The sequence below is a fragment of the Galeopterus variegatus genome, unplaced genomic scaffold (assembly GCF_000696425.1).
Source record: "Galeopterus variegatus unplaced genomic scaffold, G_variegatus-3.0.2 Scaffold10483, whole genome shotgun sequence".
In the NCBI taxonomy this organism is placed as follows: Eukaryota; Metazoa; Chordata; class Mammalia; order Dermoptera; family Cynocephalidae; genus Galeopterus; species Galeopterus variegatus.
The window spans coordinates 9874-22451 of record NW_007736594.1 but is presented as its reverse complement, the minus strand read 5'-3'; the positions used below and the strand labels follow the sequence as shown (position 1 = coordinate 22451).

Genomic DNA, 12578 nt, shown 5'->3' with positions numbered 1-12578 from the left:
TGATCTGTCCAATGCTGAGAGGTGTGTTCATGTCCCCCAGTATTATCATAGAGCAGTAGTCTGTCACTCGGGAATGGGCTTTGTGGAGAGAGACATCCTCTTCTTTTCTTTGGTCTCTGGTGGTAACTTTCCTTGTGTTAGTGCACTCCAGTGGCTGGTGGACCATCTGTATGGTGGTCGTGATGTCTAGCCACTTTGGCAGCAGCTGTGGTTATTGTAGTGGCTGTGGTGGGCCACCTACATGGAGGTGATGTTCTTGGCATGCTCTTTGGTGCTGGCGATGTGCCTGGTTGTGGGTGGGGGGGGTCCAGTCCCTGGCTTCATGCTCTGGGCCCTTTTTATTACTCTTTTAATATTTGTAGTCTTTGTAGTGATGCCAACTCTCTTCATTTCTGATATCAGTAATTTGTATCTTCTTGACTTTTTCCCCCAACCATTCTGGCTATAGGTTTATCAGTTTTATTGATCTTCTAAAGAATCAGCTTTTGTTTTCATTAATTTTTCTCTATTTTTTTTTCTGATTATGTTTATTACCACTCTGCCTTTCTTCTTTTCCAAGATAGGAATTTAATTTTTTAATTTGCTTCTTTAAGTACTGCTGTAATGTCAGGTCATGCTGCAAATATTGATATATTGCTTCCCCCCCCTCACTTTCTTTCTGTTTAAACTTTTCTGATTTCCCTTTTTATTTCTTCTTTGCCCCATGAGTTATTTAGATAAAAGTTTTATTTAATTTCCAAATATTTGGGAATTTTCTGTATATCTCTCAGTTATTGAATTTTAATTTAATTCCATTGTAATCAGAGGACTCTTTTATGATTAAATTCTTTTAAGTTTGTTGTGACTTGTTTTATTGCCCAGAATATGCCCTGTCTTGGTATTCTGTGTGCTAATGAAAATAATGAGTTTTCTGCCTTTGGATAGAAATGTCAATGAGGTCAAGTCAGTTGATAAGTTCTGGCTATTTTTGGTTCCCTCATGGGTTATGTGTTCCTGCTTCTTTTGTATGCCTGGTAATTTTTTATTTGATGCCGTACACTGTAAATTTTTTTTTTAATTTCTTTTAAAAATTATTTTAATTTATCAATATACAATATAGTTGATTTCATGTCCCTTTGACAATTCCTCCCTCCCCCATCAACATCATATCTGTTCACTTGTCTTAACAAGATCAAAGAACAGTTGTGATTGTTGTATTCTTCCCTCATTCCCCCTGTTTGTTTGTATATTTACTTATTTTTATTAGCTCCCACAAATAAGTGAGAACATGTGGTATTTCTCTTTCTGTGCCTGGCTTAATTGGCTTAATATAATTTTCTCTAAGTCTATCTATGTTGCTGTGAATGGTAGTATTTCTTTCTTTCTTTCTTTTTTTTTTTTTTAATAGAAGAGTAGTATTCCATTATGTAGATAATACTACATTTTCCTTATCCACTCATCTGATGATTGGCATTTAAGCTGGTTCCAATTCTTGGCTATTGTAAATAGCACTGCAGTAAACATGAGAGTACAGGTATCCCTTCAACATGATGATTTCCTTTCCTCTGGCTATATACCCAGCAGTGGAATAGTTGGGTCATATGATAAATCTATCTGTAATTGTTTGAGGAACCTCCATACCATTTTCCATAAAGGATCCACCATTTTGCAGTCCCACCAACAGTGTAGGATGTTTCCTTTTTTCTGTGTATCCTTGCCAGCATTTGTCATTCTCAGTCGTTGGGATATTAGCCATCCTCACTGGAGTGAGATGGTATCTCAAAGTGGTTTTGATTTGCATTTCCTGAATGCTGAGTGATGTTGAGCATTTTTTCATGTGTCTGTTGGCCATCATATATCTTCCTTTGAGAAATGCTTATTCAGCTCCTTTACCCATTTTTTAATTGGTGTACTTTTTTTTGCTGTTGTTTGTGAGTTCCTTGTATATTCTGGATATTAATCCTTTGTCAGATGTATATTTTGCAAATATTTTCTCCCACTCTTTTGGTTGTCTTTTTGCTCTGTTAAGTGTTTCTTTTGCTGTGTGGAATATTTTTAGTTTGATATAATCCCATTTGTTTATTTTTCCTTTGGTTGCCTGTGCTTTTGGGGTCGTATTCATGAAGTTTGTATCCAATTCTACTTCCTGGAGTGTTTCCCCTATGTTTTCTTTAAGGAGTTTTATTGTTTCAGGAACAATAACAATTGTAATTGTTTCAGGAGCAATAAGAAGAACAATCCAAACCCAAAGTTAGTAGATGGAAAGAAATAATTAAGATCAGAGCAGAACTAAATTAAATAGAAACCCAACAAATGATACAACAGATTAATGAAACAAAAAGTTGGTTTTTTGAAAAGAAATAAAATTGACAAACCATTAGCAAGGCTAACTAAAAAAAGAAGAGAGAAGACACAAATAACAAAAATTATAAATGAAAATGGTGATATTACAACTGATACCTCAGAAATGCAAGGCATCATTAGAGAATATGATAAATGACTATATGCCAACAAATTTGAAAATCTGGAGGACATGGAAAAATTATTGGACACACAAACTACCAAGGCTGTGCCAAGAAGACGTAGAAAATCTGAATAGACCAATAACAATCAAAGAGATTGAAGCTGTTATCAGCAGTCTCCCAACAAAGAAAAGCCCAAGAACAGGTGGCTTTACTGCAGAATTCTATCAAACCTTTAAAGAAGAATTAATACCAATTCTCTTCCAAAAAAATTGAAACAGAGTCCCCTCTCCCAAACTCATTCTATGAGGAAAAGATTAACCTGATATAAAACTAGACAAAGATACAACAAAAAAAGAAAACTACAGGCCAATATCTTTGATGAATATAAGTGCAAAAATCTTCAATAAAATACTAGCTAATACAATATGGCAACACATATATAAAATTATACACCATTATCAAGTGGGATGCAAGTTTGGTTCAATATATGCAAATTAATAAATGTGATACACCACATCAATAAAATCAAACACAAAAACCGTATGATCATCTCTATAGATGCTGAAAAAGTATTTGACAAAATTCAACATTCATTCATGGTAAAGACTATAAGTTGGGTATAGAAGTGATACACCACATCAATAAAATCAAACACAAAAACCGTATGATCATCTCTATAGATGCTGAGAAAGTATTTGACAAAATTCAACATTCATTCATGGTAAAGACTATAAGTTGGGTATAGAAGGAAAGTATCTCAATATAATTAAAGCCATATATGACAAACCCACTGCCAATATCATCCTGAATGGAGAAAAATTGAAAGCTTTTTCATTTAAGAACAGGAACAAGACAAGGATGCCCACTCTCGCCACTCCTATTCAGCACAGTGTTGGAGGTACTAGCCAGAGCAATCAGGGAAGAAAAGGAAATAAAGGTCATCCAGATTGGAAAAGCTGAGGTCAAAATATCTCTGTTTGCAGAGACATGATCCCGTATGATCCTATATATTACGAACAGCCTAAAGACTCTACAAAAAAGCTCTTAGAGTTAATAAATGATTTCATCAAAGTTGCAGGATACCAAATCAACACACAAAAATCAGTAGCATTTCTATATTCTAACAATGAACGGGCAGAAAAATCAAGATAGCTAACCCATTTACAATAGCCACCAAAAAAAAAAAAAATATATGCCTAGGAATAAATTTAACCAAAGATGTGAAAAATCTCTACGACGAGAACTACAAAACACTGTTGAGAGGAATTACAGAGGACACAAGAAGATTTAAAGATATCCTATGCTTTTGGATTGGAAGAATTAACTTTGTGAAAATGTCAATACTACCCAAAGTGATCTACAGATTCAGTACAATCCCCATCAAAATTCCAATGACATTTTTCTCAGAATTGGAAAAAACAATCCTAACATTCATATGGAAGAACAAAAGGCTACGAATAGCCAAAGCAATTCCGCCTCCCCCCCCAAATGCCAGGGGCATAACAGCACCTGACTTTAAACTATACTATAAAGCTATAGTAACCAAAACAGCATGGTACTGCCATAAAAATACACTGTGAATTTTCCCTTGTTTGTGTGTTTGGTATTTCTTATTCTTATAAATATTCTTGAGCTTTGTTTTAGAATTCAATTATTTGGAAACAGTTTGATGCTTTTAGGTCTCACTGTTAAATTTGTTAGGCAAGACAAGCAGTGCTCAGTCTAGGTCTCATTATTTCCTATTTCAGAGTCAAGTCCTTTCTGATCCTCTCCCCAATGCCCTATACGTTATGAGGTTTGTCATTCTGACTGGTGGGAACAGACCCTATTCCTGGCCTCATTTTCTCTAATCCTTCGAGTTGGTTATTTCCTGACATGTATGTACTGACTGGTACTCAGCTCAGTACTCAAGGAAGGCTCTGCACGTTGAAGTTTTCTCTTTGTGCTGCTCTTCCCTTTCTGGTACTTTTTCCTGAGAACTCTAGCCACCTATTCTAATGTCTCAGCTCATTATCTTTCACTCAAGAGTCTACTGGGTTTTGCCTGGGTTTTCCTTCTCTGCATTTACTCTTAAGATAGTAATTTGGGGCAGTTGTTGGGCTTATCTCATTTGCTTTCCATCTTTCAGGTTTTACTCCTTGATTGTCTGATGTACTGTGTTTTGCAAACCATTGTTTTATATATTCTCTCTGTTTTTTTGGTTGTTTCAGACAGTAAACTCAGTCCATGCTATTCTATCTTGGCTGGAAGTAGGTGTTGGGGCTGATTTACTCTTCATCTTCTTACCTGTCTGTCCTCAATTCATGTATCTCAGACTCTTTTAAATGTAACCTGAGGTTCAGAGCTGTCACCTCTGAACTTTGCCCTCATTTTCTTTTGTAGATAACTGTTTTTGCTTTGGAGTGCTTTCCTGATCTAAAATTATTGAATTAAATAGAGTAGGACATAATTAGTCTTCCATGACATTTGATATCGAAGGTCTCATTCAGGGTACATTCTATTTGCTTATGAAAAGAAAAGATAGAATCATATTATGACACCTTTTGTATTTGTTTAAAAACTAAGTAGTTTACAAATGAAGCCAATATTTCAGCTGTGTCTAATTTTTCAGCTACTGAAATGTCTGAAGGAAATGCTTTTTCAATTAATCAGTCTGCTTGGCCCTTTCTCAAACTGAACATTTAGCCTACATTTGCCTTGTCCATTATATTATCAGACTCACATTTAGACAGTGTACTTTCTTACAGTTGAAAATGACTAAAATTTAGCAGCCCAAATAATTTCAATTTGAAGAGGTTTCTTTTAAATATATGATCTTTGTTCTATTTAGTATGAATTTCTTTCATTTTCCCACTTTAGAAAATGAGCCAGAAATTTCAGTGTTCCTACTCTAAGGTTTTTGTTTTTTTTTTTAAATATGCAGTAGGATCTTTTAATTAGCTGTATTTGAAAAAAAAGATTATGTTCCAAGGATGCAATCATCCTTTGATTTTTTTTTCACTAGAAAGAAGGTGGGAGTAGAATTTTTTTTTCTTTGTAGGCTTATGAGAGTTAAATGACTGATAAAGGCTGATAGGTTACCTTTATTTCCCTAGAAGTAACTTTAAGAGTAATACAAATCAACTCTATCTTCTGTCCTTGTAGTCTATGTTATAGTCTGGTGATAACTGATTTTCATAATGAAAGACTGTTTAGTAGTTCTTAGTCTAGTTAGTTCAGTAGGTTTATATTTGAAAGTTAACTCTTGGGATAAATCTTGAATTGTTTAAATTTCTCCATGTTCATATATCACTGCTCCTCCTCAATCATAAGCTCCTGAGGGAGCGTCTCTTTCTATTGGCATTCAGCACAGAACTGTGCACATAGTAAAATAACTTAGTAAATAATTATGTGAATGAATTTGGTCCTAGAATTCATTCTGAATTCTGTTCTGAACTAGACTATGTTAGTTAATCAGCAGTTTCAGTTATTTACTTCTTGTGGACAAATTTATTCTATATAAGATGTTTTAAACATTTTTAAAACTCTTTGACTTTACATAGTGTAGTTAAGTTTTTCAGAGAAATGATTTTTTAAAAAATCTTTTTAATCATAGTGTTTTGAGAAGAGTTCTCAAAGCAAGTTGATTGACGTTAGCATGTAGACTTGTTTTATTTGGCAGGGATACCAGTTACTTTGCCTCATACCTCAGTTTTTTAAGAATTCTAAAAGTTCTTTCTTTTTGTTTTTCCCCACAATGAAAGAAATCAAGAGAACGTTTGAGTAATATTTAGGCTATCTGGGTGATCTGCTATCATTACTACTACTACTACTACTACTTTTACTACAAATTCAAAAGTCAGTTAACATTTCTGGGCTTTAGTTTTCTAATCTGTTGCTTTGCCTCCCATGGATTTGTCACCCCTTTTCCCCTGGGTGATGGAGCCACCAAAGATTACTCAAAGCCCATCTCTTCTGAGCAATGAGAAGCCCTGAAAAGGGGTTAATGTCCTGGAACCCTCAAGAGAGAGGCATTCCTTCCATTTGGGAAATTAACCACGAATTGGGGTTCTCTTCCCACATTTATTCTCCAGATCAGGAAGTTACAGGAAGAGAACATAGGTGGGATTTTTTTCTAAGTACAGTTTAACACATTTAACAATAGAAGCTGGTAACATTCAGTAAGACAAGCAAGGTGACATTCTATAATGCAATTAAGTAGATCCACTAACAAAAGCTCGATTTTAGCAGGCATTTTACAGCAATTTCCTATTATCTTTACATATCAATCAGTAACCTGTCTGTCTTTGAGCCAGCAACCTTGCTGTGTTACAATTCTTTATCTTACAACAGAGACTAGGGGGAAAATTTCCTTCCCTTTGCAAGGTCAATATTTGAAACTGCAAGGCTTTGGAAAACCGGGTCCTGTGAAGTCCATTTGCTTTATGCATACTCTACACTCATCCATGAAAAAACTGCCTTTTTTTATGCAATCTTTAAAGACACATTGTTCCACAATTTATAAAATCTACAAGTTTTAAGGTAACTTAGATTTCAGAACTCGAAAGTAGCATATGATTTTTGCACTTCAAAATATTAGTTTTATGTTAATCAGATTTTTCTTTAAAAAGTGTTTTGTGATCTTATGTTCTACTTTTATTGTTAATTATCTTTTCTAACTTACCAGTACTCCCTCACGTGTTGCTAAAGGAGGAGTTGACCACACCAGAATGAGTCTACATGGTGCTAGTGGGGGACATGAGAGATCTAGAGATAGACGAAGGTCAAGTGACAGATCACGAGATTCATCTCATGAAAGAACAGAGTCTCAACTCACTCCTTGTATTAGAAATGTTACTTCTCCAACACGACAGCACCATGTTGGTATGTAAAATCAACTAACCTTTGCAGTAGTTTTTAAAAGTGTGCATTTACCTTTTTAAGTACGAGTGACATTCAGTTGTGCCTAATACTTAACAGAGTAAAATCAGCTTCTTATATCCATTTACTTGTTTATATTTTAGTTGAGCTTGGTTCTTGCTGTGAAAAAAGTTTATTAAGTGCAACTTAAAGATGAATTTTTTTAAGAGTCTAAAACAATCTTATAAAAGAAGTAACTTGAAAAGCTTTTGAAACTGACATTTTTCACATTTTTCAAGTTAATTTTTATTTTATGAAATATATAGCAGTGGTTTATTTTTAAATAGTTTGTAGTGAATTATTGATAGAAATCTTTGGCTAATCTTGCTAACAAAGAAAAAGTGAAAGCTAGAATAACCATCATGCAGTTATTTATTCTGATTTTTGACAGTATTTCAAATTCAATAATAAAAATGGAACAAGGAAAGGTCTGTGAAGTGTTTTACTTTCTTAGCTGCTAGCTCAGGTCTTTTCACTCCTTCCTACTCACTATAAATGAACATTATTACCCTAGGGGAACATATTGTGTGACTAAAAGCATCAGTCTGAAGCAGAGGGGTGAGCAATGTGAGCTTGCTGATTTTCATTTTCCATTGGGAAAGGGACAAATTAAATTCTTTGACTTATTATATGAGCTAGTTTCTGATGGTCTGTTGTAAATCTAAATCATTTATATTAGGGTCTAATTATGCAGAGTTGTCAATATCTAAGTAGGTCCAGAAGCCAGAAATCACAAATGTTGTTACATGCAAAGTTCAGTATCTGAAAGTAGAATAGCAGGATATAATAAATTATTTTATTACTTTAGCAAATTTTGCTTTTAGGATGCTACCAGCATTGTAGAAACAGGCTGTAAAAGGGAGGTGTCGGTATCTCTGGAGATTCAGCAAGCCTAATTATATAATCAGGAATGCTGCACAGAGTGTTCTAAGTAGCTTGAGTCATGGAGGAATTTGGCAAAAGCTGATGAAACTGATAAGATGGAGGTACATTTTTAGGTCACCTTTAAACCTTAGTAATCTAGCCTCTAAATGAAACTTATTGCAAAATCTTAATGTATTTCTCCCCTTTGTAGAATATTGGAACATCTAAAGAACATTTTCTGAATTTTAACAATATTTTCTACCTATGAAAATTGTAGACAATAATTATGGATCCTATAAGATTTATAGCAGTGCTTTTATTCAGTAGACATGAGAGAGAAGCAGTATATCATTAGTTACTAAAGCCACTTTCTTTGGTAGAAATTAAAAGTCATTTGAAAAAATAAATATTTTTTGCTCTCTTCGGTGAATTTTCTTTTCTTTCTTTTAGACTTTTCTTTTGTGAGATAAATTGCTGGTTTCAGAATGCCCTTATTAACACAGGAAGATTCCAAAGTTTTTACTTTGTGTCCTCAGAATACTGTTTTCCATTTTAGTAATAAGGATGGCTTAAATTGGTATTCTTATTAATGTTTTACTAAACGTTCAGCTTATTTATTTGACTTGTGAGAATATTTGGTTTCTTGGGTTTCTATATATTTTTAAGTGGAGTGATAATGTAAAATTTACTTTAATTTTGATCTTAAGTTTGGGTCAACATTATTAGTCAGCTATATATCTTTTAAAAATTCTACAAAGATTTTAAAAGGAAGCATTTTGATGTTTGGGGTTTTATTTATGGGAAATAAATTAATGTTTATTTCAAAATTAATGTGTAATAAAAAAGCAGAAAAAGTGTGGTTTAAAACAACTGTTCTAAGTTAAACATTTAAAAAGATATATATGGATCTTGAATGTTTTAAAGAAAATTTTCATAACTTTAACATCTCTATTTCAGAACGAGAAAAAGATCACAGTTCTTCTCGTCCAAGCAGTCCTCGTCCTCAAAAGGCATCCCCAAATGGTTCCATTAGTAGCACTGGGAACGGCAGCAGAAACAGTAGTCAGTCAAGTTCAGATGGTAGCTGTAAGACATCTGGGGAGATGGTGTTTGTATATGAAAACGCAAAAGAAGGAGCTCGGAATCTAAGAACATCAGAACGAGTGACACTAATAGTGGATAACACTAGATTTGTTGTAGACCCATCCATTTTTACTGCACAGCCAAATACCATGTTGGGCAGGTTTGTATTATTGCAATTCTTTGTATTACTGATTATAAAGCACTTTCACAGCCATTATTTTTTTATTTAAATTTTACAGTAATTCTCTGTTGTAATGTAGCAATTTTGTTTTACAGATGAAAAAACTGAGCTTTGGAGGTTAAATTATTTGTCCAAGTTAATACCAGCTAGAAAGTGGTAGAGTAAGAGCATGAACTTGGCTTTATTTCTAACATTCTTTGCAGTATCACTGGAAACATCAAATATATTAGTGATTGAAACCAGGATACTAAAAGATCTCTACAGATTGAAACCATGGATTGAATCTAATCACGTGAATTTAGCAGTGATAATGTTTCCTGCACTTGGGTCCTCAAATTCAGTCACGAAATATAGAAGGTTATCAGCATTGTTTAAAGGAAAAAAAACCAGTTTGCTTATCTGTAAAGTCAACAAGACTTGTCAGTTTGATGTAGATATTTTTTTTTTAAAAAAAGGAATGACATTAACAGGTAGTTAGTAGAATGAAGGAGATAATAAGAGTCGACATCTTCTGATTTGTTCTGGTCCAGAGTTATAAATCAATTTAAAGTTTGCAGTTATAGGAATCACAATCTAAAAAAGACATAGACAATATAGACTTGAATTTTTAATATGTCCAAAACTAGGATCAAATACCTTTTAATTGTAAAATCAGTATCATATATGTTCATGTTGATATAAAATGAAGGGGCATACATATGAAGTAGAAGTTTACCTGAGGTAAAAACTTGTGGTATTTTTCTAGATTGCATATGGCGTGTGCGTGTGTGTGTGTGTGTGTGTGTGTGAGATTTGTCAGTGTGTCAGAATAAGTGCTGGAACTGTGATACTGTATACATTCTGAATAGCCAAATATTTTCTTTTGACATTGACACTAGACTTTTTATCCATGAGAAAAAAAACACACTAGGCTTTTATGTATTTTTAGTATCATACGGGAAGATTATTGAATCCAGTAGGAGAATGACTTGACACTGTTAATACTTTGTATTTTTATGTAAGATTTATAGGAACAGTAAAAAATTAGATATGTGGGATTTTGCTTTAGTTGTTGGGCTGCATTTTCTTTTTTTAAAAAGTGGCTTTTTTTGAGTGTCCATGTCAGTTTGAAAAGAATAGCTTTTTCCTTTTGTAAGAAGTTCAAGTATTGCACGACATTTGATTCCTGAAAGACTGTTTTCTTTTTATTTTTCCTCCCTATCAGTGAAGGATTCTTTTCATGTTGGTGGACTAAAGCATATCTTTGGGGATGAAAATTAATATTCATGGGAACTGTAAAAAGCAGTTGGCATTCTTTTGGAAACTTCAAAATAAAAAAGCCTTGTTCATAGATTTCTGTATTACGACAAAAGAGGAAACTACTTACATTAGGGAACTGTTGAGTATAGAATACTTTGTTCAACTGTATTTACTTTGAGAATAGTGGTACCCTCAAATTCAGAGATTCAGCTTTCAATTTTCTTTTTTTTTTTGTCTTTTGTCTTTTTCCGTGTCCGGCAACAGATCGCAACCCTCAGTGTTGCCCCCGTACCGGACCGGGGACCGGCAACGGGATCGCAACCCTCGGTGTTGCTCCCGTGCCTCACTCGGCCAGTGAGCGGGAACCGGTCTGTATGTGGGATCTGAACCCTCGGGCGGGAGCGCCGCCGCGCTTCCCAAGCAGTGCACTATCCAGTGCGCCACCGGGCTGGCCCTCAGCTTTCAATTTTCTTGAGAGTACTGCATTCAGTTTTTCATTGCAAAGAACATATTTTGCAAATTGCCCCTTCTCTAAATCGTTACTATGACAGAGCCAACAACATGACTTGAAGAAACATAAATTCATTTGTATTTTTCTAATATAATAAATTGATATTTACTCATTTAAGAAAAAAGCATTTTATTCTCTTCACTTTATTCCCATCTATCTCAGCATTTGATTGCTTGTTTTTCTGTTCTAATATGCAAGTCTGGGAATTTAGAGCAGGATTTCTTATGTTTATGGTTAAGATAGTAAAATATAAAGCAACCTGACTTGCTTGTCTTATCTTACTTTATTCCCAGTTTTGCTTGCTGTATATGCTGAATTATAGCATTAACTTTAAAATGAAAATAGCAGTTTTAAGGAAAAGGTACAGATAACGTGGTTGCCCTTTTTTCTTTATTTTTCTGTCTGGAAAGCTTAGTATAAAAATTACCTTTTCCCCTAGATTGATTGTTATTGTTTGTTTTTCTCAAGAGTAGGGGTTGGAAAGTTCTTTAGCTTCTGAATTTTGTCATTTAGTTTTATTATTGCTTATAGGGAATCTGTACTACTGTTCCCTTCTATCAAAAAGAAAATATTTTTAAGGGTTGGCCAGGTAGCTCTGTTGGTTAGAGCACAGTATTAATAACACCAACGTCAAGGGTTTGGGTCCCAGCACTGGCCACCTGCCAAACAAAAAAAGAGAAAATGTTTTAATATTTCTTTATTTTTAATGTTTGCCAGAGTAAATTTCTGATAAAAATCCTTGAACTAATTTAATGATGTTATTTAACACTTAAATTACAATTCCTTTTTACTTTTGTACATGAAATTGATTTTCCCTTTTAAAGGAAGTATCATATCAATATATTTCTCAATTATTTGCTATCATAGGATGTTTGGATCTGGCCGAGAACATAACTTCACACGTCCTAATGAGAAGGGAGAGTATGAGGTGGCAGAAGGAATTGGTTCTACTGTGTTTCGAGCTATTCTGGTGAGTGTTTGTTTCTTATGTGTATTGACTTAACCGTATGGGCCCTTCTTGGTAGGTACTTGGATTGGAAACAGAGTTCTATTTGGATATCTCTTTGGAGGTATGCAAGATATTGTTTTTCTTTATATACCATTTAATCTTTATTTTACTAGATAAAGATAGCGTGGTATAAACAGATAAATTTTATGAACTTTGGGAAGATAGGATAGAGGATGATTTATTTCTTAGGTCTGAATAAGCAGTTCTTTCAAGTATTTATTAGTAACATATCTGGAGTCATTTAATCTTCCCTCCTAAATTCTCCTGGAATACAGTAAGTTTATCATTTTTGCTACCTGTGAATGAATGTGGCTCCTTGATTTCTAATATTTTATTGCATGTAATCAG

At 34.0% G+C, this 12578-nt stretch overlaps 1 protein-coding gene across 1 annotated transcript in view; it reads left to right on the top strand.

The window, feature by feature from the left end:
• Nucleotides 1-12191, top strand: part of LOC103610023 (BTB/POZ domain-containing protein 10) — a gene marked incomplete at its 3' end in the record, with an annotated part of 47546 nt that extends 35355 nt beyond the window's left edge. Inside the window, exons 3-5 of the mRNA XM_008594263.1 lie at nt 7111-7307; nt 9165-9450; nt 12089-12191. Coding sequence (XP_008592485.1) covers nt 7111-7307; nt 9165-9450; nt 12089-12191 — 586 coding nt within the window. The remainder of the gene's footprint in view (nt 1-7110; nt 7308-9164; nt 9451-12088) is intronic.
• Between the last annotated feature and the right edge of the window lie 387 nt (nt 12192-12578).